The 20,125-nt window shown below is 54.9% G+C and overlaps 2 protein-coding genes across 11 annotated transcripts; both read left to right on the forward strand.

Moving 5' to 3' along the window:
* The first annotated feature begins 268 nt into the window (after positions 1 to 268).
* Positions 269 to 6,110, forward strand: GTF2H4 (general transcription factor IIH subunit 4). 7 transcript variants are annotated; one of them, XM_034660457.1, is made up of 14 exons: positions 269 to 407; positions 1,266 to 1,408; positions 1,669 to 1,773; positions 2,128 to 2,255; positions 2,526 to 2,600; positions 2,714 to 2,817; positions 3,077 to 3,094; positions 3,236 to 3,304; positions 3,504 to 3,587; positions 3,963 to 4,095; positions 4,297 to 4,427; positions 5,087 to 5,134; positions 5,287 to 5,365; positions 5,816 to 6,110. In XM_034660457.1, the coding sequence occupies exons 1-14, from the start codon at positions 390 to 392 to the stop codon at positions 5,986 to 5,988; spliced, it is 1,308 nt and encodes a 435-aa protein (XP_034516348.1). In that variant the 5' UTR covers positions 269 to 389; the 3' UTR covers positions 5,989 to 6,110. The 7 variants fall into 7 exon arrangements, with proteins under 7 accessions (XP_034516348.1, XP_034516349.1, XP_034516347.1 ...); XM_034660458.1 differs by having other exon boundaries at positions 2,714 to 2,802; XM_034660456.1 differs by having other exon boundaries at positions 272 to 407; positions 2,128 to 2,259; positions 2,526 to 2,622; positions 2,714 to 2,802; positions 3,238 to 3,304.
* Positions 6,111 to 6,271: 161 nt separating this feature from the next.
* On the forward strand, positions 6,272 to 17,775 carry VARS2 (valyl-tRNA synthetase 2, mitochondrial). Of its 4 annotated transcripts, none has more exons than XM_034660455.1 (29): positions 6,272 to 6,364; positions 7,120 to 7,201; positions 7,317 to 7,417; positions 7,714 to 7,835; positions 7,954 to 8,020; positions 8,120 to 8,217; positions 8,938 to 9,019; positions 9,193 to 9,312; positions 9,739 to 9,856; positions 10,552 to 10,640; positions 11,154 to 11,244; positions 11,476 to 11,603; positions 11,727 to 11,830; positions 12,065 to 12,146; positions 12,444 to 12,520; positions 12,605 to 12,680; positions 12,974 to 13,079; positions 13,290 to 13,360; positions 13,494 to 13,619; positions 13,836 to 13,940; positions 14,081 to 14,149; positions 14,272 to 14,350; positions 14,481 to 14,608; positions 14,735 to 14,887; positions 15,726 to 15,932; positions 16,601 to 16,712; positions 16,860 to 17,035; positions 17,200 to 17,328; positions 17,419 to 17,775. In XM_034660455.1, exons 4-29 carry the CDS (start codon positions 7,750 to 7,752, stop codon positions 17,512 to 17,514), a joined length of 2,775 nt encoding a protein of 924 aa, XP_034516346.1. In that variant the 5' UTR covers positions 6,272 to 6,364; positions 7,120 to 7,201; positions 7,317 to 7,417; positions 7,714 to 7,749; the 3' UTR covers positions 17,515 to 17,775. The 4 variants fall into 4 exon arrangements, with proteins under 4 accessions (XP_034516346.1, XP_019665124.1, XP_011235062.1 ...); XM_019809565.2 differs by lacking the exon at positions 6,272 to 6,364 and adding an exon at positions 6,388 to 6,979; XM_011236760.3 differs by lacking the exon at positions 6,272 to 6,364 and adding an exon at positions 6,389 to 6,979 and having other exon boundaries at positions 9,739 to 9,850.
* The last annotated feature ends 2,350 nt before the right edge of the window (positions 17,776 to 20,125 follow it).

Raw genomic sequence — 20,125 nt, forward strand, 5'->3', positions numbered from 1 at the left:
GAGCAGTGCAAACTCCTACCTCGCAAGAACGCTCTAGAGAGTGCTTTACTCCAATTTTACGACGAGCAAATAGCTCCAGGAGCTCAGTTTCGTGTGTCTCTAAATCAAGCATCTCACTTAAGAGCCATTTCCGCGCCTGCGCCAGGAAGCCCTTGGGGGACTTCTCCTCCCGGGATCCCGCCTTCCGCCCAGGTCGGTTAGACTCGCCGTTAGCTGCGGGAGCGGAAAGCGACGCGGAACGAAGTGGCGGGGCCTCGGCTGTCTCCGGCTTTCTCAATTGAAGGCCAGCCTCCCTCCTGGAGGGTTCCTCGCGGTGCCTTTTGGGAGTTGTAGTCAGATGCGCTTCAGCCCCCTCCAGGGCGAGCCAAGACAAGACTCTAATTCCCAGAATGCCCCGCGGCGAGCGAGTGAGTGCAGCGCGTATTCTTACCTTCCCTACTTTTCCACTCCTTCCCTCCTTTCCTTCTCTTCTGAATCCTCCACTCTGGACTACTGTCTAGTTCTTTGTCCTTCTCCCCATCTTTTTCTCTCATTTCCCATCGTCCATTCTCCTATTCCCGGGAGCCAAGGCGAGACCTTAGCTCCGATTAAGCGACGACTTGAAACTCAGGGTGCACGAGGGGGGAGCGACACGGAGTGGTAGGGGGGCCGAGAGAGAAGGGTTGGGGGAGGCATGAGAGCTGGGTGAGAGGCGAGGAGTAGGAGGAAAGTAGGAGAGAAGTTAGGAGATACGACCTGTCGATCAGGGTGAATGGGGTGAAGTCTTGCGGGGCAAAGAAGAGAGGTGGACTTAGATCTGGGAGGCAAGGAGGAGAAAGGTAGTTCATTACTGTGCCTGTCAGGACCTGTGAGGCCAAGAAACAGATGGGAAGTACTGACCACTTTGGAGCTCATGGGCTGATTTGACCAGGAGAGGGGAAGGGAGGGAGGACTGGGCTTAAACAAGTTTCTTTGTCACTTCTTAGGTAAAAATGAGACAAGGCAATGAAATTTAAAAAAATGGTTTTGCTAATATCGGACAATTAACAATTCTCTAATTTGGAAATTGAGAGAAGACTGGAGTTGAGGCCAGAAGTGGGGCGAGGAGGCAAGAGGAGAGGAGGTTGGTCAGGTCTGGGAGAAAGGAGAGGAGATGAGTGACATAGAAGAGGAAATCATAGAAAGGATGGGTTATTGTGGGGGCCGGTGGATCTGGAATAGGAATGAGGTGAGGGATGACACTGGCATGGACTGTGGGGGTGCATTTGTAACTTTGCATCTCTCAGGTGATGGAGAGCACCCCCTCAAGGGGTGGACTGAACCGAGTACACCTACAATGCAGGAATCTGCAGGAATTCCTAGGGGGCCTGAGCCCTGGCGTTTTAGACCGATTGTATGGGCATCCTGCCACCTGTCTGGCTGTCTTCAGGTAAGGACCCCCCTTCGTGGCAGAGATCGTGTTGAGGAAATGTAATGGGGCCTTCAGACTGGAATAAGTTATCCTGAGTTGAAGCTTAGCCCTGGGGGGCTTGAAGACTGAGGTGTGTCAGGCGAAAACAGATGGAGCCAGTGGGAACAGCAAGACTGGTAAAGGTGTGGGGGGTGGGATGAGATGTTTGAGGTTGTTGAGGGCAGAGATGCAGATAAAGCAGTTTCTGATATTAACATTTTACCTGTACCTCCTTCCAGGGAGCTCCCATCTTTGGCTAAGAACTGGGTGATGAGGATGCTCTTTCTGGAGCAGCCTTTGCCACAAGCCGCCGTAGCCCTGTGGGTGAAGAAGGAATTCAGCAAGTGAGTCTCTGCAGCAAGCTTAGCCAGATAGAGGTTTCTCAACAACGAGCTATTCCAAGTGTTCCTTGGAACACTTGCAGGAAATATTAATGGATACACCACAAAACTTGTACTTAAATAAGTTTGGGAAACTCTGTGTACTGTATTTTCCGTCTTGAAAAGTTGTGATGTCTACAACAAGGTTCTGGTAGGCATTGCCATAAAGAAATTTGCCTGAAGAAGACGCTGTTTTTGCTGTGTGAAACGGTGCTCCAAGGCATAACCAGTTCAGATAAGTCAGAAACGGAGGCCTTTATGGGCCTCCTTCTTTTTGTTGTCCAGACACACCCCCTTACTTCTCTGCTTCTGTTTCAGAGCTCAGGAGGAAAGTACAGGGCTGCTGAGTGGCCTCCGGATCTGGCACACCCAGCTGCTCCCTGGTGGTCTCCAGGGCCTCATCCTCAACCCCATCTTCCGCCAGAACCTCCGCATTGCCCTTCTGGGTGGGTATGTCACTTCCATCTTCCTAAGCTAGGCCAGGGGAACTAGTATTTAAACTGCTGGGGGTGTGGAGCCCCTGAGGGGCCACTCTAGACCCTTGTGGGCTCCACCCCTGGGAGTTCCTTTAGGAATAAGTTGGACGAGATGTAGCTGCATGATGTAGGAAAGAATGTCTCCCACTCATAGCCCATGGAGATGAAGGGGGAAAGAGGACAGAGGAACAGGCAGGGAACACGGGCAGGGTTCCTTACTCTTGGCCCATCCTGCCATAGGGGCAAGGCCTGGTCTGATGACACAAGTCAACTGGGTCCAGACAAGCACGCCCGGGATGTTCCCTCACTTGACAAGTACGCGGAGGAGCGATGGGAGGTGAGGACTTGGGACTCGGTGTCTCTGCTTGTGCTTCTATGTCTCATGGCCCTTAGAGGCATCCTTCTCTCTGTCCACTTCTGTTCCTCAGGTGGTCCTACACTTCATGGTGGGCTCCCCCAGTGCAGCCGTCAGCCAGGACTTGGCTCAACTCCTCAGCCAGGCTGGGCTCATGAAGAGGTGAGGAAACCAGAGGTACATGAGATCCCTGCCAAACTGAGTGTCTGGGGTGGGTTAGGATTGCCAGCAGTTAACTGAGAAAGGAGAGCTGAATGGAGTACGGCCAGAGAGAAACCAAGAAAAAATGTGAGAGGACAAGTGGGGATGATGGCCTCTTTCTGCATACCTCTATGTCTCCAGCGCGGAACCTGGAGAGCCCCCCTGCATCACTTCGGCCGGTTTCCAGTTCCTGCTGCTGGACACCCCTGCCCAGCTGTGGTACTTTATGTTGCAGTATCTGCAGACAGCCCAGGTGAGGAGGCTGCTTGCTGGCATGCTCTGATCTTCTGAGGACCTACTGAGAGACTACCCTCGCAGACTCTTCCCTGATGTTCGATCCCCTCATTTTCTCCCTTCCATCCCTGCCCCTTTGTCTCTGCCCATTCCTCCCTAGAGTCGGGGCATGGACCTAGTGGAGATTCTTTCCTTCCTCTTCCAGCTCAGTTTCTCTACTCTGGGAAAGGTAAGCAGGGGGATGGAGCTGGGGGCTTGGGTGGGCAAGCTGGTGGATAGAGAGATGAGAAGGGGAAATCAGGTTATGGGCAAAAGCGGGAAAGATAAGAATGAACAAAGCAGAGATGGGAAAAGAAGGAATGCATGTATGAGGTTGGGAGGGGGAGAATGTGATGTTTTGGACCCAACTGGCCACCTCTCTTCCCCAGGATTATTCTGTGGAAGGTATGAGTGATTCTTTGTTGAATTTCCTGCAACATCTGCGTGAGTTTGGGCTTGTTTTCCAGAGGAAGGTATGCGCACCCAGATACATGGCTTCCAGGAAAGAGGCAGGGTGGTCTGTTACCTTGGCCTTTAAAAAGGAGTGGGGTCTCAGATGTTAGCTTCACTTGTAGTGAGTATAGCATAAGTGTAGAGTTGTTGAATCACTATGTTGTGCACCTGAAACTAATGTTACATTATGTGTCAACTATACTCAAAAAAGAGTGGGGTCTCAGGAGGCAGTAGCAGAAGGGAGTCGCCAGGACTGAGTACTTGGGTCCCTTGGAATCGATAAGTTGAGAGTTGAGGGTCTTGCCCTCGGAGGGGTCTGGTGTCTCAGGCAGGAAGGTGGTTAGTGACAACTGAGAGAAAGCTGGCCCTCTGCCTTTCCCTTCTGTCTTTTCCAGAGGAAATCTCGGCGTTACTACCCCACACGCCTGGCCATCAATCTCTCATCAGGTGTTTCTGGAGCTGGGGGTACCGCCCATCAGCCAGGCTTCATTGTCGTGGAGACTAATTACCGACTGTATGCCTACACCGGTGAGGCCAGACAGAGGGCCCCAAACAGCAGATAGGGGGTGGGAGTGGGGAGAGGGAAGGAAGTAGGAGGCAGTGCCAGTTTCTATTCATGTTTACCTGACAGTTTAGAGTTTTCAGACATTCCTCGTCACACTTGAAGGTCTTGAGGGAGTCTGGGTGTGGGGATAGCCTTCTCATCTTCTCTTCCTATCCCTGGGCCAGAGTCGGAGCTGCAGATCGCCCTCATTGCCCTCTTCTCAGAGATGCTCTATCGATTTCCCAACATGGTGGTGGCGCAGGTGACCAGGGAGAGCGTGCAGCAGGCCATTGCTAGTGGCATCACAGCCCAGCAGGTATCCCCACTTGGGGAAGGTGGGGGCGGGAAGATAGGACGCACTTGGGCTATGGGGTACAGGGTGCTCATCTTACAGAAGGCTAATACCAGCTCTGTTTCAGTATATGGTGGTGAATTGTTTGTGTTTGAGCATAGACCACGCACATGAAGAAAAGTCAAGGCTCTAAGCGTGGGAAGAAACTCAGGGGGGTGGGGAGGTATAAATTTGTGTCTCCACCACCAACCCCTTCCTAGCTGCATAAGTGGCCTGGTTACTTCACTTCTCTGAGTCTCCCTTTCCTCATCTGAAAAATGGAAGTAATAACAGTTCTCCCCTCACAGGGTTTGGGGAGGATTCAATGAGAGAATAGCAGTAAAGCCTTTGTCTCAGAGCCTGTCATGCAGTAAGTGCTCAAAAAATAATAGTTGCTGCTATTTTAAAAAAGAAAAACAAAACAAGACTATAGAGAGGGCAAATGTGCTAGAGAAGAAATAGCAGACATGAGCGGGGGGACAGCAACTTGCGATGACAGCCAAACGGGGATGGGTTAATGACAGGCACGAGGCTATGGATTTTTAAACAGGAAGCTGATATTCCAGTGACATTAGGTGACAGCTTAGGTACCTTTCCTGCCTTCTTACTTGAGCTCCTGATCCCATTCTTGTCTGTTTTCCTAGATCATCCATTTCCTAAGGACAAGGGCCCACCCAGTGATGCTCAAACAGGTACCAAGCTCCTGGAGGCTGACAGCCCCTGGCACGTGGCAATGAAGTGATGGAAAAGAGAAAGGGACGGCCAGATCTGGGGCATGAGTAGATGGCTGGGGTTGTCTGGGGCGGTATTCCTGAATCTTCACAGCCATTGCTTGCCCCTATAGACACCTGTGCTGCCGCCCACCATCACAGACCAGATTCGGCTGTGGGAGCTAGAAAGGGACAGACTCCGGTTCACTGAGGGTGAGTGGCTTCTGGTGGTTGATTCTTGGTCACTGGCCAGGGGAAGGACAATTTAGCCTTCATGAACTGAAAAAGCTATTCATGCATTTTTTTGTTTGTTTATTGCATGGGCTGGGAGAGAAAAGCTGGCAAGACACTTTATTTTGGGGCTGTGTAGTAAATTGTCTCAAATCGGTGCAATGTGGATTTAGCTAGAAGAGGAAAATTGGGAGCGATCACTGACAGTAATTTCTCTGGTTTGGTGAGCGTTAGTGGGTTTTCTTAGTGTGTTACATTGCCTTACTGAACATGGCTGGATCACACTACTGTTAGGATAAGCCCTGGAACAGACAAGTGGAGAATTAGTTTTTAAATAGTGGTGGCTGGCAAGCCCAGATCACTGCCCTGAGGCCGCCCCGCAGGGGCCTCACTTTTTTTGCCTTTTCTTCTCCCGTGCCCTGCGGACTCCAGGTGTCCTGTATAACCAGTTCCTGTCGCAAGTGGACTTTGAGCTGCTGCTGGCCCACGCTCGGGAGCTGGGCGTCCTGGTGTTCGAGAACTCCGCCAAGCGGCTGATGGTCGTGACCCCCGCCGGGCACAGCGACGTGAAGCGCTTCTGGAAGCGGCAGAAGCACAGCTCCTGAGACTGCGGGCTCGGACCCGGGCGGGGTGGGGCGGCCGCGTGGAGGCGGGCGCGGCCTCAGAACTCAGGTGTTTTTTATTTACACGTCGGACTCTTCATTGTTTAATAAAGTTGTGGAAATGAGCCACGCGGCCCCCGGCGTCTCCCCGCGAGGCTTCCTCTCCCTTCGGGGCCCGCTTCTCCCGGCGCCGGCAGCCATTGGACCCGAGGGAAAGCGAATGGGGCCGAGCCGGCTATCGCGCATGCCCCGGGCGGAACCCCGCCTCCCTGCGCCGCACGGTTCGCGGGTCACGTTCCGGGGTTGGATTCGCTGGTTCCCTCAGCGTCGGCTGCTGCTGCGGCCGCGGGGCGCCCTGGGATAGCGGCGGGCTGGCCCGGTGAGCGCGCCGGAGCGGCGTCCGGGGGGGTGGGAGGCACCGCGCTGCCGGGAGCCCGCGCGGTGTGGCGGGCGGGAAGGCCGGGCCGAGCAGGGCGGGGGCAGCGCGGGCGGTGTTTGGGTGGGACTCCTTGCCGGCTCTCGGGCGCCCTGATGCCGACCGTCTCCCAGAATCCCTGAGTCTTTTCCCCGCCTGTGTCAGCGGTCCCCCGTCGCAGATGCACAGGTTGAGGGCGACAAACTCCCAGGAGCGCGCTCTCTGGTCCTCACTAGAAAGCGGTGTGTGGGAGGGAGTAGACAGAAAACAGACCAGGGCTAGTGGAAAGCAGAGGGAAGAGGGTGTCACCCACCCACCCACGTCTCCTTCTGAAGTACTCGATCTGGAACAGATCTTGGGCTTTTCCAAGCACTCCTGATGCCTCATTTGCCTTTGGCCTCTTTTCGATCACCATTCTGGGGGCTGAAGCCCTCACAGGGCTTCCCCAGGTTCCAGCCCCTCTCTACCCACTCAAAGTCCCATGGATCCTCTATCTCCCGGAGGAACCATGAAGCCAAGCAGAAGCGCCAGCGAGAGAAGCAGGCGGCGCTGGAGGCTGGGATAGCCGGAAAGAGCAAGGTTAGGGGTCAGACAGCTTGTCCTTGGCCCTTTGAGAAAAATTTGGAGGGGGCTGGAGGAGAGACTGGTTGGATTCCAGATGCCTGGGGTATACTGGAAACTGTATTCCCCCACCCCTGCTTTTTGGTCATTCTCTCCAGTCACCTGCAGAATTCAGTAAGGCCTGGACTCCTAAGGAGGTAGTGTTGTATGAAATCCCCACGGAACCCGGTGAAAAGAAAGGTAATTAGAGAACTTGAAGGCCTTTTCACTCACATTTCTGTTGCCCATTTGGGCTGCAGAAATGCAGCCTGGGAGCAAAGTTCAGGACTTAGTGCGCTCTCCTCTGCCGCTGCAGATGTCTCCCAGCTCCTGCGTCCTGCATACAGCCCCCGATACGTTGAGGCTGCCTGGTACTCTTGGTGGGTGCGAGAGGGCTTCTTCAAACCAGAGTATCAGGTTAGTACCTGGAAGGGAGGGGGTACTAAATGGTCCCCAGGACAGAATGGCCATTGAGCTTCGTGGGCACAACTGCGCCTCAGAATCTGGAGCTTACAGCTAGCCTGCCCAATAAAACGGAAGAGCTTGTCTTCTGCCCCTGGTGTCCAAAGTGGTTTCTTGGCAGGTTTTTCCCTTTCCTGTTATTTGCGGGACTATTTTTCCTGCAGTTCTTTCCGCCTTGGAGACACCAGAGGGTGCTATTCCCCCAGGTAACATCCAATCATCTTTTGCCCTTTGACTTTTCGACTTTCTAGACCAAGCTGCCCCAGGCTACAGGGGAGACCTTTTCCATGTGTATCCCACCTCCCAATGTCACTGGCTCCCTACATATCGGGCATGCCCTGACGGTGGCCATACAGGATGCCCTGGTGCGCTGGTGAGAGGGGAATGGGGAGTTTGCGTTCTTGGAGGGGAAGGAGGAAGTGTGGTAGTGTGGAAGGAGTGAGAGTAAACACGTAAGCTCAGGGGTTCATGTGAGGGTGTTTGTTTTGCAGGCACCGGATGTGTGGGGATCAGGTGCTGTGGGTCCCTGGCTCAGATCATGCAGGAATTGCTACACAAGTATGCGTTTTGTCTCTTTGCCCTTTTTTTGGGTGAAGGAGAGTTGTTCTCCCAAAGTGACCCGATTATCTGTTCCTTTGCCTCCTAATATTACTGTAGGCTGTGGTGGAAAAGCAACTGTGGAAGGAGCGAGGAGTGAGGAGACATGAGCTGAGCAGGGAAGAGTTCCTTAGGGAGGTGTGGAAGTGGAAGGAGGAGTGAGTATGATGGGTGCAGGTGGAGGGGCTGAGGTGGCAGGCTTGGGCCCTGCTTCCCAGCCGCTCTCCCTAACTTGATGGGCTCTTGCCATCCAGCCCTAACTACCCTCAGAGAGGGGAGCTCTGGATTCCCTTAGCATTCAGCGGGGTCTCCAAGCTCTGTGTGTGGTACGTGTGTGTGCGTGTGTGTTATATATACACTTTAAAATGCACGTATTTGTGGGTGTGGGCATATATGTATATTTTTTCTTCACTTATCCCATATTTTCTTACCTAGATTTCACCATCTCTTCTACTTACCTATTCCTACTTTCCATTTGCTTGAAATTACCCTCATTCTTACAGGTCTGTTACTATGTGCCATTTTCTCTGCAAAGCTTCTTTTGGTTTTTCCCAAATTAGCTGCTCCCTCCTCTGTTACCATAGAACTTTATGGCTTTTTTTTTTTTTTTTTTAAGTAAACTGTACACCCGTGTGGGGCTTGAACTCACGACCTCGAGATCCAGAGTCACGTGCTCTGAGCCAGCCAAGCGCCCCAGAACTTTATACTTATTTTAATGCCATAGAAGGTCCCTACTGAGTTTTTGTGTCTCTCCATTGGCTTCTAGAGGCTAGATCAATGCCATAGGCTCATACCCGGCATTGCTGGTAGTATCACTGGGCCTGGTACATAGTTGGTGCTCAGGACAAGTTTGCTGACAAAGATGTCTCTGGGCACAGGAAAGGTGGAGAGATCAGTGAGCAGCTCCAAGCTCTGGGGGCCTCCCTGGACTGGGACCGAGAGTGCTTCACTATGGATGCTGTGAGTGCTCCATGCCTTGCTCCCTGTGGGTGTCGAAGCGGTGTCTAGAGACGGGGGTTGGCAGGCAGGTGTTGTGTGTGTTGGGGGTAGCAGGGCAGGAACGCCTGGGTCCCTGAGTGGGGTGATGGGCTGAGAAGGGGTTGCTGGATGTGGACACCGAGGTCATTCCCTAGGGCTCCTCAGCGGCTGTGACTGAAGCTTTTGTGCGACTCTACGAGGCAGGGTTGTTGTACCGGAGCCAGCAGCTTGTCAACTGGTCCTGTGCTCTAAGATCAGCCATCTCGGATATGGAGGTGAGGCAGAGGAGGAGAAGCAGATCTGTGAGAACTCCTAGGTGGGCGGAAGCTCGGGCTCTGGAGCCAGACTGCCAGGATTCACTGGGTCCGGCCACCTGCCAGCCGTGTGACTTCCGGCAGGCCGTTAGCCTCTGTAAGCTTCAGTTTCCCCCGTCTGTAAGTTAGGGGTGATGGAAATGCCTGTGTCAAGGGGGTGTTGTGAGAATTAAATGAGAATTCATGGAAGGTGTTCAGCACGATACCTGTGCGCAGGGTAAGTGCTCGGTGAATATTTGTGTAACTGTGACTGAATTGAGGGGGAGGTGGCTCCTGAATCCTCTGAATGTCTTTAGATGGGATGCAGGGGGCCCAGGGCAGGTAGGCCAGTGGAGTGGGAAGCCTGCAGAAAGGCTGCTCTCCAGCCCTCTGCTCTGATTCCTCCAGGTGGAGAGCCGGCCCCTGCCTGGCCGCACAGAGCTTCGACTGCCTGGCTGCCCCACTCCTGTGTCTTTTGGCCTCCTTGTTTCTGTGGCCTTCCCTGTGGATGGAGAGCCTGGTGAGGGTAATCCTTGGAAAGGTTGCCTGCTTATCGCTGCTTTCTTGAGCATGTGTTGGGTTGAGGGGAGGGAACCCACCAACCTGTTTCCCGCATGGCCTGGTGGGAGGCACTTAAAGGAACCTTGGTAGTATTTGTGTTCTCATGGGCATTTATTCTGGGTATTCTGTGTCACGTGAGAAAAGAGCCCATGGTGGCTGCCCTTTGGGAGCTTAGCATCATTCTACAGGAGACCGCTACCCAGAAAAAGACAAAAGATCAATTCTAAAGTATGGTTTGAACATTAAGTGTTTAGAAGAGTTCAGAGAAAGCGAAGAAAGATTAGTGGGAATAGATGGAGGCAGTTTCCCAAGGAGGGGCTGGTGCTCGCCCCAGAGAATGCACAGCGTTTGTGATTAGGGCCCCGAGAACTCTGTGTTCTCTGGGCACCAAGTAAGGCTTCTAGTTGCTTTTGTTAATGATCTACTTGTTTCTCCTGTGCAAGTTTTTGAGAAATTCCTTAGCACCAGACAGCCTCCCAGGCTTCTGGACGTCAGCTTACATGGAAACCCCAGGCTCCTAATTTTCTCTAGTTGCTCCTGGGGCCCTGCTCCACCTTGATGGCCTCTCGCCTCCTCCCTTTTCTGGTTCTCCTGGGTTCAGTTACGGGAGTGAGGGGCCAGGGTGATGACCAGTGTTGAGTGCTTGACTTTTGTCTTCAGATGCAGAGGTTGTGGTAGGAACCACAAGGCCAGAGACATTGCCTGGAGACGTGGCTGTGGCTGTTCATCCTGACGACTCCCGATACACAGTAATACACAGCGTGCTGTCTGCCACCTCGCTTTCCTACCCCGTAGCTTTCTCTTCCTGTCCTTGTCGATGGTAGCTCCTTCTTTCCTTCAGTTTCCTTTTCCTAAGACTTCGCTCATCTCAGTTCTCCAGTGTCTTTGACTATATGCCTTTATTTTCTTGATGTTCTACTTTTTCTCTAGCTCAGTGGTTGACAAATTACGGCCTGTGGGCCAGATCCAGCCCGTCGCCTGTTTGTGTGTGACGCACACTTGCGTGTTTAGGTAATACCCGCAGCCGGTATCTTTCCCCGACGGCTGCAGCGGCAGAGCAGAGTCGTGCTGCCGAGACTGAATTTGCCTCTTGGCCTGTAGAGGCTAAAATACACTCTGGCCCCATAAGAAAAGTTTACTGACCACTGCTCTAGCTCTTTACCTTTGGTTTTCACCCTCTAATTCATAGGCTTCTCGCGGTCAGCCCAGACCTTTGCAGTCCACACGTGTGCCTGTCCTTGATCTCGCTCCCTTCCTTTCAGCATCTGCATGGGCGACAGCTTCGTCACCCCTTGACCGGGCAGCTTCTCCCTCTCATCACAGACTCTGCTGTTCAGCCACATGTGGGCACAGGTGAGTGGAGGTCACGGGAAGGAGAGCAGGCCAGGGATTCTGGAGGAGTGGAGAAGCACCAGGAAGAGGAAGAAAGGAGGGGAGGGAAAGCCTCTTTTAGGGTAGTCTCAGTGGATAGTGAGACGAAAGGGAGGCATAGAGAGAGAAGAGGGGAGGGATGAGAGCGTGGGGGATGACAAAACCGCTGGAAAAGGTGAGGGGTCAGTGCTCACGGTGGTTCTGCTCTCTCAGGGGCAGTGAAGGTGACTCCAGCGCATAGCCCTGCTGATGCTGAGCTGGGGGCCCGGCACGGCTTGAGCCCCCGGAATGTCATCGCAGAGGATGGCACCATGACCTCCCTCTGCGGGGACTGGCTACAGGTGGTACTGGCCTCAGTGTCACCCCATCCTTTGGCACCTTCTGCCTTTCCTCCCCTCCTTCCCTCTCTCATTTTCTTGTTTTTTAGCGACCTTTACCCTTTACTGTTGCCATTTTCTCCCCAGGGTCTTCACCGATTTGTGGCCCGGGAAAAGATCATGTCAGCGCTGAGGGAGCGGGGCCTGTTCCGGGGCCTCCGGAACCACCCCATGGTGCTTCCTATTTGCAGGTAACCCCATTTTAACCCTTTTACGTAGGACTTCCCCAGGAAGGGAGTGGATAAAGCTTAAGTGTGCAAGAGGGTGGGCTCTGTACCCCTTGCAAGGGAACGGAAACTCTTTGTCAGTTTTATTTGCTGCTATATTCTCGGTTCTGAGGGCCTGGCATGTAGTAGGGTCCCATGTACCTTGGGGGGAAAGCACAGAAGCCAGGGAGCAGCAGACTCACCCTGTCTCCTTCTCAGCCGTTCTGGGGACGTGGTTGAATACCTACTGAAGGACCAGTGGTTTGTCCGCTGCCGGGAGATGGGGGACCGAGCCGCCCAGGTGAGCCGTGGTGTGAGGAAGGGCCAGCGCCTTGGGGAGCGGGGACTCCTGCAGATTGGAATGAAGACACAGGGAGGCTGAGGCTCTGCTGCCCCACAGACCTCTGGCCCTGGCATTTGAGAGGAGAGCGCTAGAAAGGGCTGGCTCATTTCCCACTCAAACGCAGAATCTTCTCGGGAGCCTTGCGAGGTCCTTTCTGCAGGACAGCACCACCTCAGAGGCCGCTCGTCCTGTCTCAGGAGGGCTGCGGGTACAGGTGCAGGAAGGGAAGCACTGTCTAAGGGCCTTTTTCTCCAGGCCGTGGAGTCAGGGGCTCTGGAGCTCAGTCCGTCCTTCCACCAGAAGAACTGGCAGCACTGGTTTTCCCACATCGGGTAAGGGTGAGGGGAGCTCTGCGGAGGTGGGGTGGGGTGATGCGCGCTGCTCATGCTGAGAAACCACTGACGTCCTTTCTGCAGGGACTGGTGTGTCTCCCGGCAGCTGTGGTGGGGCCATCGGATTCCCGCCTACCTGGTGGTAGGGGAGCACACGAAGGTTGGTAGGAGGAAGAGGATGGGAGGGCTGGGCATGGCAGAAAGAGAAGCAGCCATAGCGCAGGAGTCAGAGGACTTCCAGTGCCAGTCCCAGCTCCTGCCTTCCCTGGGCTTCGTGGCCTTAGTCATGTAACCCGCCGCGGGATCAGAGCTCCCGAGCTGGCCCTTCTTCCTCTCCTTGCAGAGGGAGCCGGCCATTCCCAGCTCCCACGGGAAACGTGAAACTCAGTGATGTTTCACACCTGGCGGGTGTTATTCTTCCTCACTCTTCTCTACCCCTTACTTCTTCTGTAGGGGGATAAGGAGGACTGTTGGGTGGTTGGGCGGACAGAGGCCGAGGCCAGAAAAATAGCTGCAGAACTGACAGGGAAACCAGGGACAGAGCTGACCCTGCACAGGGGTGAGTGTCTGGGTTGTGGAGGGCAGGGGAGGGTGGCTGGGCCGCTGAGGGGGTGGATCCTGAGGCGGAGGGGGTGGGGTCAGGAAAGTTGAGAATGGGGCGGAGGGCCTGATAGTTGTCTCTGCGGGGGGAGGGGAGGTTGGGGCTGGAAAGGTACACAGCGGTGGGCTTGAAGTTCCACCTGTCCCCGTTCCCTGTCCTGTTTCCCAGATCCTGATGTCCTGGACACATGGTTCTCTTCGGCTCTTTTCCCCTTTGCTGCCCTGGGCTGGCCCCAAGAGGTGAGGCTGGAGAGAAAGAGAGTGAAGGCGGGGGTTATGAAGTGGACACCTGCCCCCCCCCCCCACCGGAGAGCCTCGAAGAGAGCTGCAGGCACAGGGCTTGGCCTCTCATTGCTTCTCTTTTTCCTCCTAGACCCCAGACCTTGCTCGTTTCTACCCCCTGTCACTTTTGGAAACGGGCAGTGACCTTCTGTTGTTCTGGGTGGGCCGCATGGTCATGTTGGGGACCCAGCTCACAGGGCAGCTCCCCTTCAGCAAGGTAATGGCTCTTCAATGCCCAGCCCCTCTCCTTGACTCCCCAGTTTTCCCTAAATCTTGTCTTCTAACCCTTAACGTGCTGTTGTCTGTGGTCGCAATTCCTTTTTCCCCATTCACTTCCTGCCCTAACCCCTGATGCATGGAGGCCAGAGATCCCCCAGGTACCTCCAGGGAAAGGCTCCCCTAGCCCCTCTGCTGACTCCCTCCGTGCCTCTAGGTGCTTCTCCATTCTATGGTTCGGGACAGGCAGGGCCGGAAGATGAGCAAGTCCCTGGGGAATGTGTTGGACCCACGAGACATCATCAGTGGGGTGGAGCTGCAGGTCAGGATGAAGAGTCTGGCGAGGGATGGTGTTTGCGGGGGAGAAGAAGGGAGCCTGGGGAGAGGAGCCGGCTGGGAGGGAGAGTGGCTGGGACCCTTGTAGGGGCAGGGTCCCTGACCAAGGCCACTTACCCATCCCAGGTGCTGGAGGCAAAGCTGAGGGATGGGAACTTGGACTCCACAGAGCTGGCGATCGCGGCTGCAGCCCAGGTGAGTCCCCAGTGTCTGCCTCTCTCAGCCTTGAGCTCGCGGCCGCCGGTTTCCTGCAGCCCAGGCTTCTGGCCCAGCAGCCACATAGGCACCTGCCACCCCACTTTTCCCTCTGGTTGCAGAGAAAGGACTTTCCTCATGGGATCCCTGAGTGTGGGACAGATGCCCTGCGATTCGCCCTGTGCTCTCACGGGGCCTTGGGTAAGACTGGGCAAGGGAGGGGCTGGGGCTGTAGCCCCCACCCCATAGAGGGGCCGGGCAGGGTCAAGGACTCCCTGTGCTGCTGCCACCCACATGCACGGGCACACTCCCCCCTCCCTCTCTCTCCCAGGAGGCGACTTGCACCTGTCTGTCTCTGAGGTCCTGAGTTCCCGGCATTTCTGCAACAAAATCTGGAATGCCCTGCGCTTTATCCTCAATGCCTTAGGGGAGAAATTCGTACCCCAGCCTACAGAGGAGGTAAGAGAATAAGAAGAGAGGCTTGAGGGGTGGAATCATCAGGTCTTGGAGGGTTGAAGATGGCATTTGGAGGGAAAGGAGACGGGGAGTCAGTCATCCCGTCCTGAAGCCCCCTTCTGCCTGCAGCTGTCCCCCTCATCCCCCATGGACACCTGGATCTTGAGCCGTCTTGCCCACACTGCCTGGGAGTGTGAGCGAGGCTTCCTTGCTCGAGAGCTCTCACTCATCACCCATGCCCTGCGCCGCTTCTGGCTGCACAGCCTCTGTGACGTCTACTTGGTGAGTTAGACTGGGGCCGTGGCGTTGCATTCCGCTCCTGCGTACCTTCTCCCTGTTCCCCCTGAGATCGGATTCCCTGGCAGAGACCTCTGTCTTTTTTTCAAATGTTAAATATCATTTACAGAATCTTTTTTTTTTTTTAAGATTTTGTTTATTTATTTGAGAGAGTGAGAGAGTGAGCGAGGGAGAGAGCACAAGCAGAGGGAGGAGCAGAGGGAGAGGGAGAAGCAGGCTTCCTGGGGAGACCGATGCGGGCCTCCATGCCAGGCTTGATCCCTGGACTTAGGATCATGACCTGAGCTGAGGGCAGATGCTCAACCCACGGAGCCCCCGAGGTGCCCCCAGAATCGTTATTTTTTTAAAAGATTTTTTATATATTTATTTGAGAGACAGTGTGCGTGAGAGAGAGCATGAACAAGGGGAGGGGCAGAGGGAGAGGGAGAAGCAGACTCCCTGTTGAGCAGGGAGTCTGATGCAGGACTCAATCCCAGGACCCTGGGATCATGATCTGAGCCGAAGGTGGATGCTTAACCCACTAAGCCACCCAGGCGCCCCTCTGTCTCTTTCTGATAGGCAAAAAACTCAGTGCTTTGCTTTCTAAACTCTGCAAACCACACTGACAATTTTATCCCCCTTTCCCACCCCTGAGAATCTCTGCCATAGACTTGCACTTGTCGTTTGCTCCAGAGTGTGTTCCGGGACAGCCGGTGGTGTCCAAGATGCTGTGTGCTCCTGCCTGTTTACCCACAGCATTTCCCACTGGCAGGGCAGTGGATGTGTGGAGACAGGACATGGGCGTGGCCTCGGCCTGTCCCTGACCCTATGGCTTCTTCCCTAGGAGGCTGTGAAGCCAGTGCTGTTGCACTCGCCCCATGCCCCAGGCCCCCCGCAGGTCCTGTTCTCCTGTGCTGACGTCGGTCTCCGCCTCCTCGCCCCACTGATGCCCTTCCTGGCTGAAGAGCTCTGGCAGAGGCTGCCCCGCAGGCCTGGCGGCCGCTCTGCCCCCAGCATCTGTGTCGCTCCCTACCCCGCTGCCCGCGGCCTGGTGAGTCACGTGTTCCTGATGTCTGGGTGTGGGACCCGTGGCGAGGGGCTGGGGAGCAGCCTTCTGAGAGGGCTGGGTGCTGTGGGGACACGGGTCTGCTTCGGTGTAGAGTGTTGAGGAGTTGTTCTTGCAGGGCTGTGCTGGGGTGCCTTCGCCCAGGGGGCAGGAGCAGGGCTGCACTGCTCTGTGACCGTGCCTCAGTTCCCCGTCTTTAACCGGGAGTAGGAATAATTCATGTCATGGTTGTGATGAGGATTAGATGTTAGTAACAGGATGGCCCTGAAATATCTGCAGTTTTAAGCTTCAATAATTCCAGAAGGATAAGTGCTATAAAGTCACCCCCCACATCATTTAAAGTTTAACTACTTAAACTTTCTCATGCTATTTGGTTTTGTGAGTTTTGAGTGATAGAGTTTAAGTTCAAACTTACTTTTGGTGGTTCGCCGTCTTTGGTCAGAGCCGTTAACAGACGTCAACCATAGACATCAACAGAGACCTGCTTAGATGGCGCCCCAGGTTTTGCTTGAGCTGGTGAATTTTGTGTGCGGTGGAGAGGACTGATTCTGTTGCCCTAAGCAGACTGGGGTGGGCAGGTGTGGGGCAGAGCTGGGAGAGGTGATGGCGAGGCTCCCGGGAGACTGCTGTCAGCTCTGGGTCTTCGTCTCCAGGAGCACTGGCGCCAGCCCGAGCTGGAGCAGCGCTTCTCCCGGGTGCAGGAGGCCGTGCAGGCACTGAGGGCTCTCCGAGCCACATACCAGCTCACCAAGGCCCGGCCGCGAGGTGAGATGGGTCCTGGGTTCCTGAGTCCCTGCAGAATGAAGGGCTGGCGGAGGAGCGGGGTGAGCTAGTCCGGAGCTAGGAGGTGCAGGATGGGAAGGGAAGCAGGATCTCCCACTTTGACCCTGGCAATTGCCCTTTCCTCCTCAGTGCTGCTGCAGAGCTCAGAGCCTAGAGAGCAGGGCCTCTTTGAGGCCTTCCTGGAGCCCCTGGGCACCCTGGGCCACTGTGCGGCCGTGGGCCTCTTGCCCCCTGGTGTAGCGGCGCCCTCTGGCTGGGCCCAGGCCACACTCGGCGACACTACTCAGGTGTACATGGAGCTGCAGGTGACCGGAGCAGACTGGAGGGGGAGGGAGGGATGTTGGGAGGAGGGCAAGGGGCGGGTTCGTGAAAGTGAGGAGAAGGGGTTGGCAAGAGGTGTCGGACAGGCTGCAGACGAAGCAGATGCTGGCGGCACGGAGAAGCCTGAGCTGTCGCTGTTCTTCCGCAGGGCCTGGTGGAGCCCCGGGCCCACCTGTCTCTGCTAGCTGCCCGGAGACACAAGTTGCAAAAGCAGCTCGACGGCCTCATGGCTCAGACCCCATCAGACGGAGAATCAGAGGCGAAGAGGCAGCAGAGGGTGAGGCTGGAGACCTGGCTCCCCGCAGGAATGCGGGCTGGGGGGCGTGGGCCTTTTTCAGGACCCTCACATGCTTCTCTTCTCGTCTAGCTTTCTTCCCTCCAGCTGGAACTGTTGAAGCTGGACAAGGCTGCCTCTCACCTCCGGCAGCTGATGGATGTGTGTCCCGGCCCCGGGCAGCTCTGAGCACCAGCTCACCGTCCCTGGTGGTGTTTTCCTCCCCGAGACCTGCCTTTGAGGACAAACAGATCCGGCAGCTGTTAGGGCGTGATGGGGCCTCTGAGACCGTGTGGCTCACCTGCCTCATTTTGTAAATGAGGAAACAGACTGGCGTGGTCGGTGTCACTGGGTGTCCCCGAGATGCTCACCTTCCCGCCCAGCCTCCTTCCGCTGCAGTCCCACCTGGAAGTTTAGGAATGAGAGAAACTTTTAAAACCCCAAACATTACTGCCTGTGGTCCTTTTATCCTTCTTTCCCCTAGTGGTGACTTTCTTGCCTCTCTGTTGTTCCCTGAGGCTTTGGTCTAGGAAAAGTGGGGGCTGCCTCTTAGCCGTGGGCTCTGGGCTGCGGTGGGGCGTGTGTGCTGGTGGTGCCCGCCTCACTGGAAGAGAGGGGCTTCCTAGGAGGGCCTGGGTACAGTGACTCGGGTTCCACTTCTTAGAATTATTGCCAGCGCCTTGGCTTCGGCAGGCCCTTCCTCCTCACCAGTGGAAGCTCCCCTGTTCCTTGGCCTTATCTTGGGGGGTGCCGGAGAGGAGCAGGTACTTCCTCTAGGCCTGAGGGGCTGCAGAGTGCACTGGGGCTGGGGGGCTGCTCCCATTCCGTGTCCCTGATACCGGGGTGCCAGGGACGTGTTGCCCAGCGTCTGACACATGTACGTCCCCACTGATGCAGACACCCTCCCCCACCGAACGTCTCGTGTCCTCCCTGCGGAATTCAGGGCCTGCCTCTTACACGCCCAAGGTGCGTTCTGTCCGGTAGCATTGAGTAGCTACTATTTAAGGTGGGCCTATCAGGGTCTGGGTCTTCGTGATGCCGTTGAGAACCTCATGGTGGATGTTTGCACCATTTTGGAAATGAAGAAATGTGGTCTAAGAATAAAAGCCACTTGTCCCAAGTATCAACTGAGATGCAGCCCAGTAAACAGGTGTAGTTATTTGTGGCCACTGTAAGCAAGCTTCAGATAGAATGGTGGCTTAGGCAAGGTGGACGTTTCTTCTGCTGGGCCAAGGTAGGGCAGGGCTCTGCAGAAATGGAGGCCCACACCCCACTGAATCTTACTTCCTGCCATTCTGATACATCCCTTCCAACTCGGTGTCTGAGATTGGTGCCAGCTGCCACCCCCAGCCCTGGCCCCCCATCCCACCTAGCAGTAAGAGGGAGAGGACGGGGAGGGCAGCAGCTTCCTGTCTGCCCCCCGTTCAGCAAGTACTTCTTGAGTACTTACTACTGTGTGCTGGGCCCTATTCTGGACCCTTAGATTCATCAACGAATGAAACCAAGATCTTTGCCCTTGTGGCACTTCCATTCTAGGAAAGAGGGTCAGAAAGAACACATGTGGGGCGCCTGGGTGGCTCAGTCGTTGAGCATTTGCCTTTGGCTCAGGTTATGATCTCAGAGTCCTGGGATCGAGCCCCACATCAGGCTCCCTGCTCAGCCGGAAGCCTGCCTCTCCCTCTCCCACAACCCCTGCTTGTGTTTCCTCTCTCACTCTCTCTCTGTCAAATAAATAAATAAAATCTTAAAAAAAAAAAAAAGAGAACACATGTAAATAAGTAAACTGTGCAGTGTATCTGAGAGTCATAAATGCTGTGGGGAAGAAGGGTAGAGGAAGCTAACATAAACGTAACACTTTCACTCATTGTGAGAGTGAGACGTAAGCAAGGACTGCAGGAGCTGCAGGAATTAGCCAAGTGGATGCCTGGGAGAAGAGTGTCCAGGTGGAGGGAAGAGCCAGAGCAAAACTAAGGAGCGTCCTGAGAATACTCAGAGTAGCAAGGAGGCCAGTGTTGGGCCATGAGGAGGAGGTAAATTCCATCGTGGGGTAGGGGGTCGGGAAGGCTCAAGGCAGACCATCCAGGGCCATGCTCCAAAACGGTTGCCACTTACTAAATACAACTAAACATTCAGCTCCTTAGTCACACTAGCCACATTTCAAGTGTTTGATGGCCACATGTGGCTAGTAGCTACCATACTCGTCAGCGCAGGTCAGTCTTGGAAGAGAATTTTTTGAGAAAAGAATCAAGAAATCAGCCTGGTGACCCAGGCCCTGAGATCTAGGAATCAGGCTGAGGAGCCGTCGTCTGTTCGCTCCTCCAGTCTTTTGGAAATCCAGACATCCAGTCCCCTGACTTGGTTGGGGCCTACACACCTGACCCATGGGCGTCCCCTGCTCACTGGTGCAGGCCAGGAGCAAGTCAGGAGACACTGGGGCCCTTTGTGGCTCCCAGCTCCTTCTCTTCTAGGCTGCTGGTCCCAGGACAATTGTAAAGGAAACTAGAGGAATTTCGTTTCACAAGTTTTTCTTTACACTCCCCCTTTTTCTATTCTTCCCTCATCCTCAGGGATGTTCTATACGGATCTATGCCTTCACCTCCCTCCAAAGGAGTCAGCGTCTAATTTCACGTGATGGTGACGGTGTGTAGGTGGGAAGTATGATAGGCAGGGGTGAGGACTGTGGAGAACAGGAAACGATGACATTAATACACGCAAATGGTCAAGTTTGGGCTGCATGCTTGCATTTTGAGAGAGGTGGTAAGAAGTCAAGATGATCTTGGGTGAGGAGTCCGATGAGTGC

The sequence above is a fragment of the Ailuropoda melanoleuca genome, chromosome 5, assembly GCF_002007445.2.
Source record: "Ailuropoda melanoleuca isolate Jingjing chromosome 5, ASM200744v2, whole genome shotgun sequence".
Lineage (NCBI taxonomy): Eukaryota > Metazoa > Chordata > Mammalia > Carnivora > Ursidae > Ailuropoda > Ailuropoda melanoleuca.

Excerpts from the sequence above, each read along its gene's own strand:
- GTF2H4 (XM_019809567.2), top strand. Across the intron at positions 2,260-2,525 it reads CGCATTGCCCTTCTGGGTGG|GGGCAAGGCCTGGTCTGATG; the intron begins GTATGTCACTTC and ends ATCCTGCCATAG. Across the intron at positions 3,588-3,962 it reads GGCTTGTTTTCCAGAGGAAG|AGGAAATCTCGGCGTTACTA; the intron begins GTATGCGCACCC and ends TGTCTTTTCCAG.
- VARS2 (XM_019809565.2), top strand. The coding sequence starts at position 6,779 with ATGCCTCATTTGCCTTTGGCCTCTTTTCGATCACCATTCTGGGGGCTG. Across the intron at positions 10,641-11,153 it reads CTGACGACTCCCGATACACA|CATCTGCATGGGCGACAGCT; the intron begins GTAATACACAGC and ends CCTTCCTTTCAG. Across the intron at positions 11,831-12,064 it reads ATGGTGCTTCCTATTTGCAG|CCGTTCTGGGGACGTGGTTG; the intron begins GTAACCCCATTT and ends TCTCCTTCTCAG.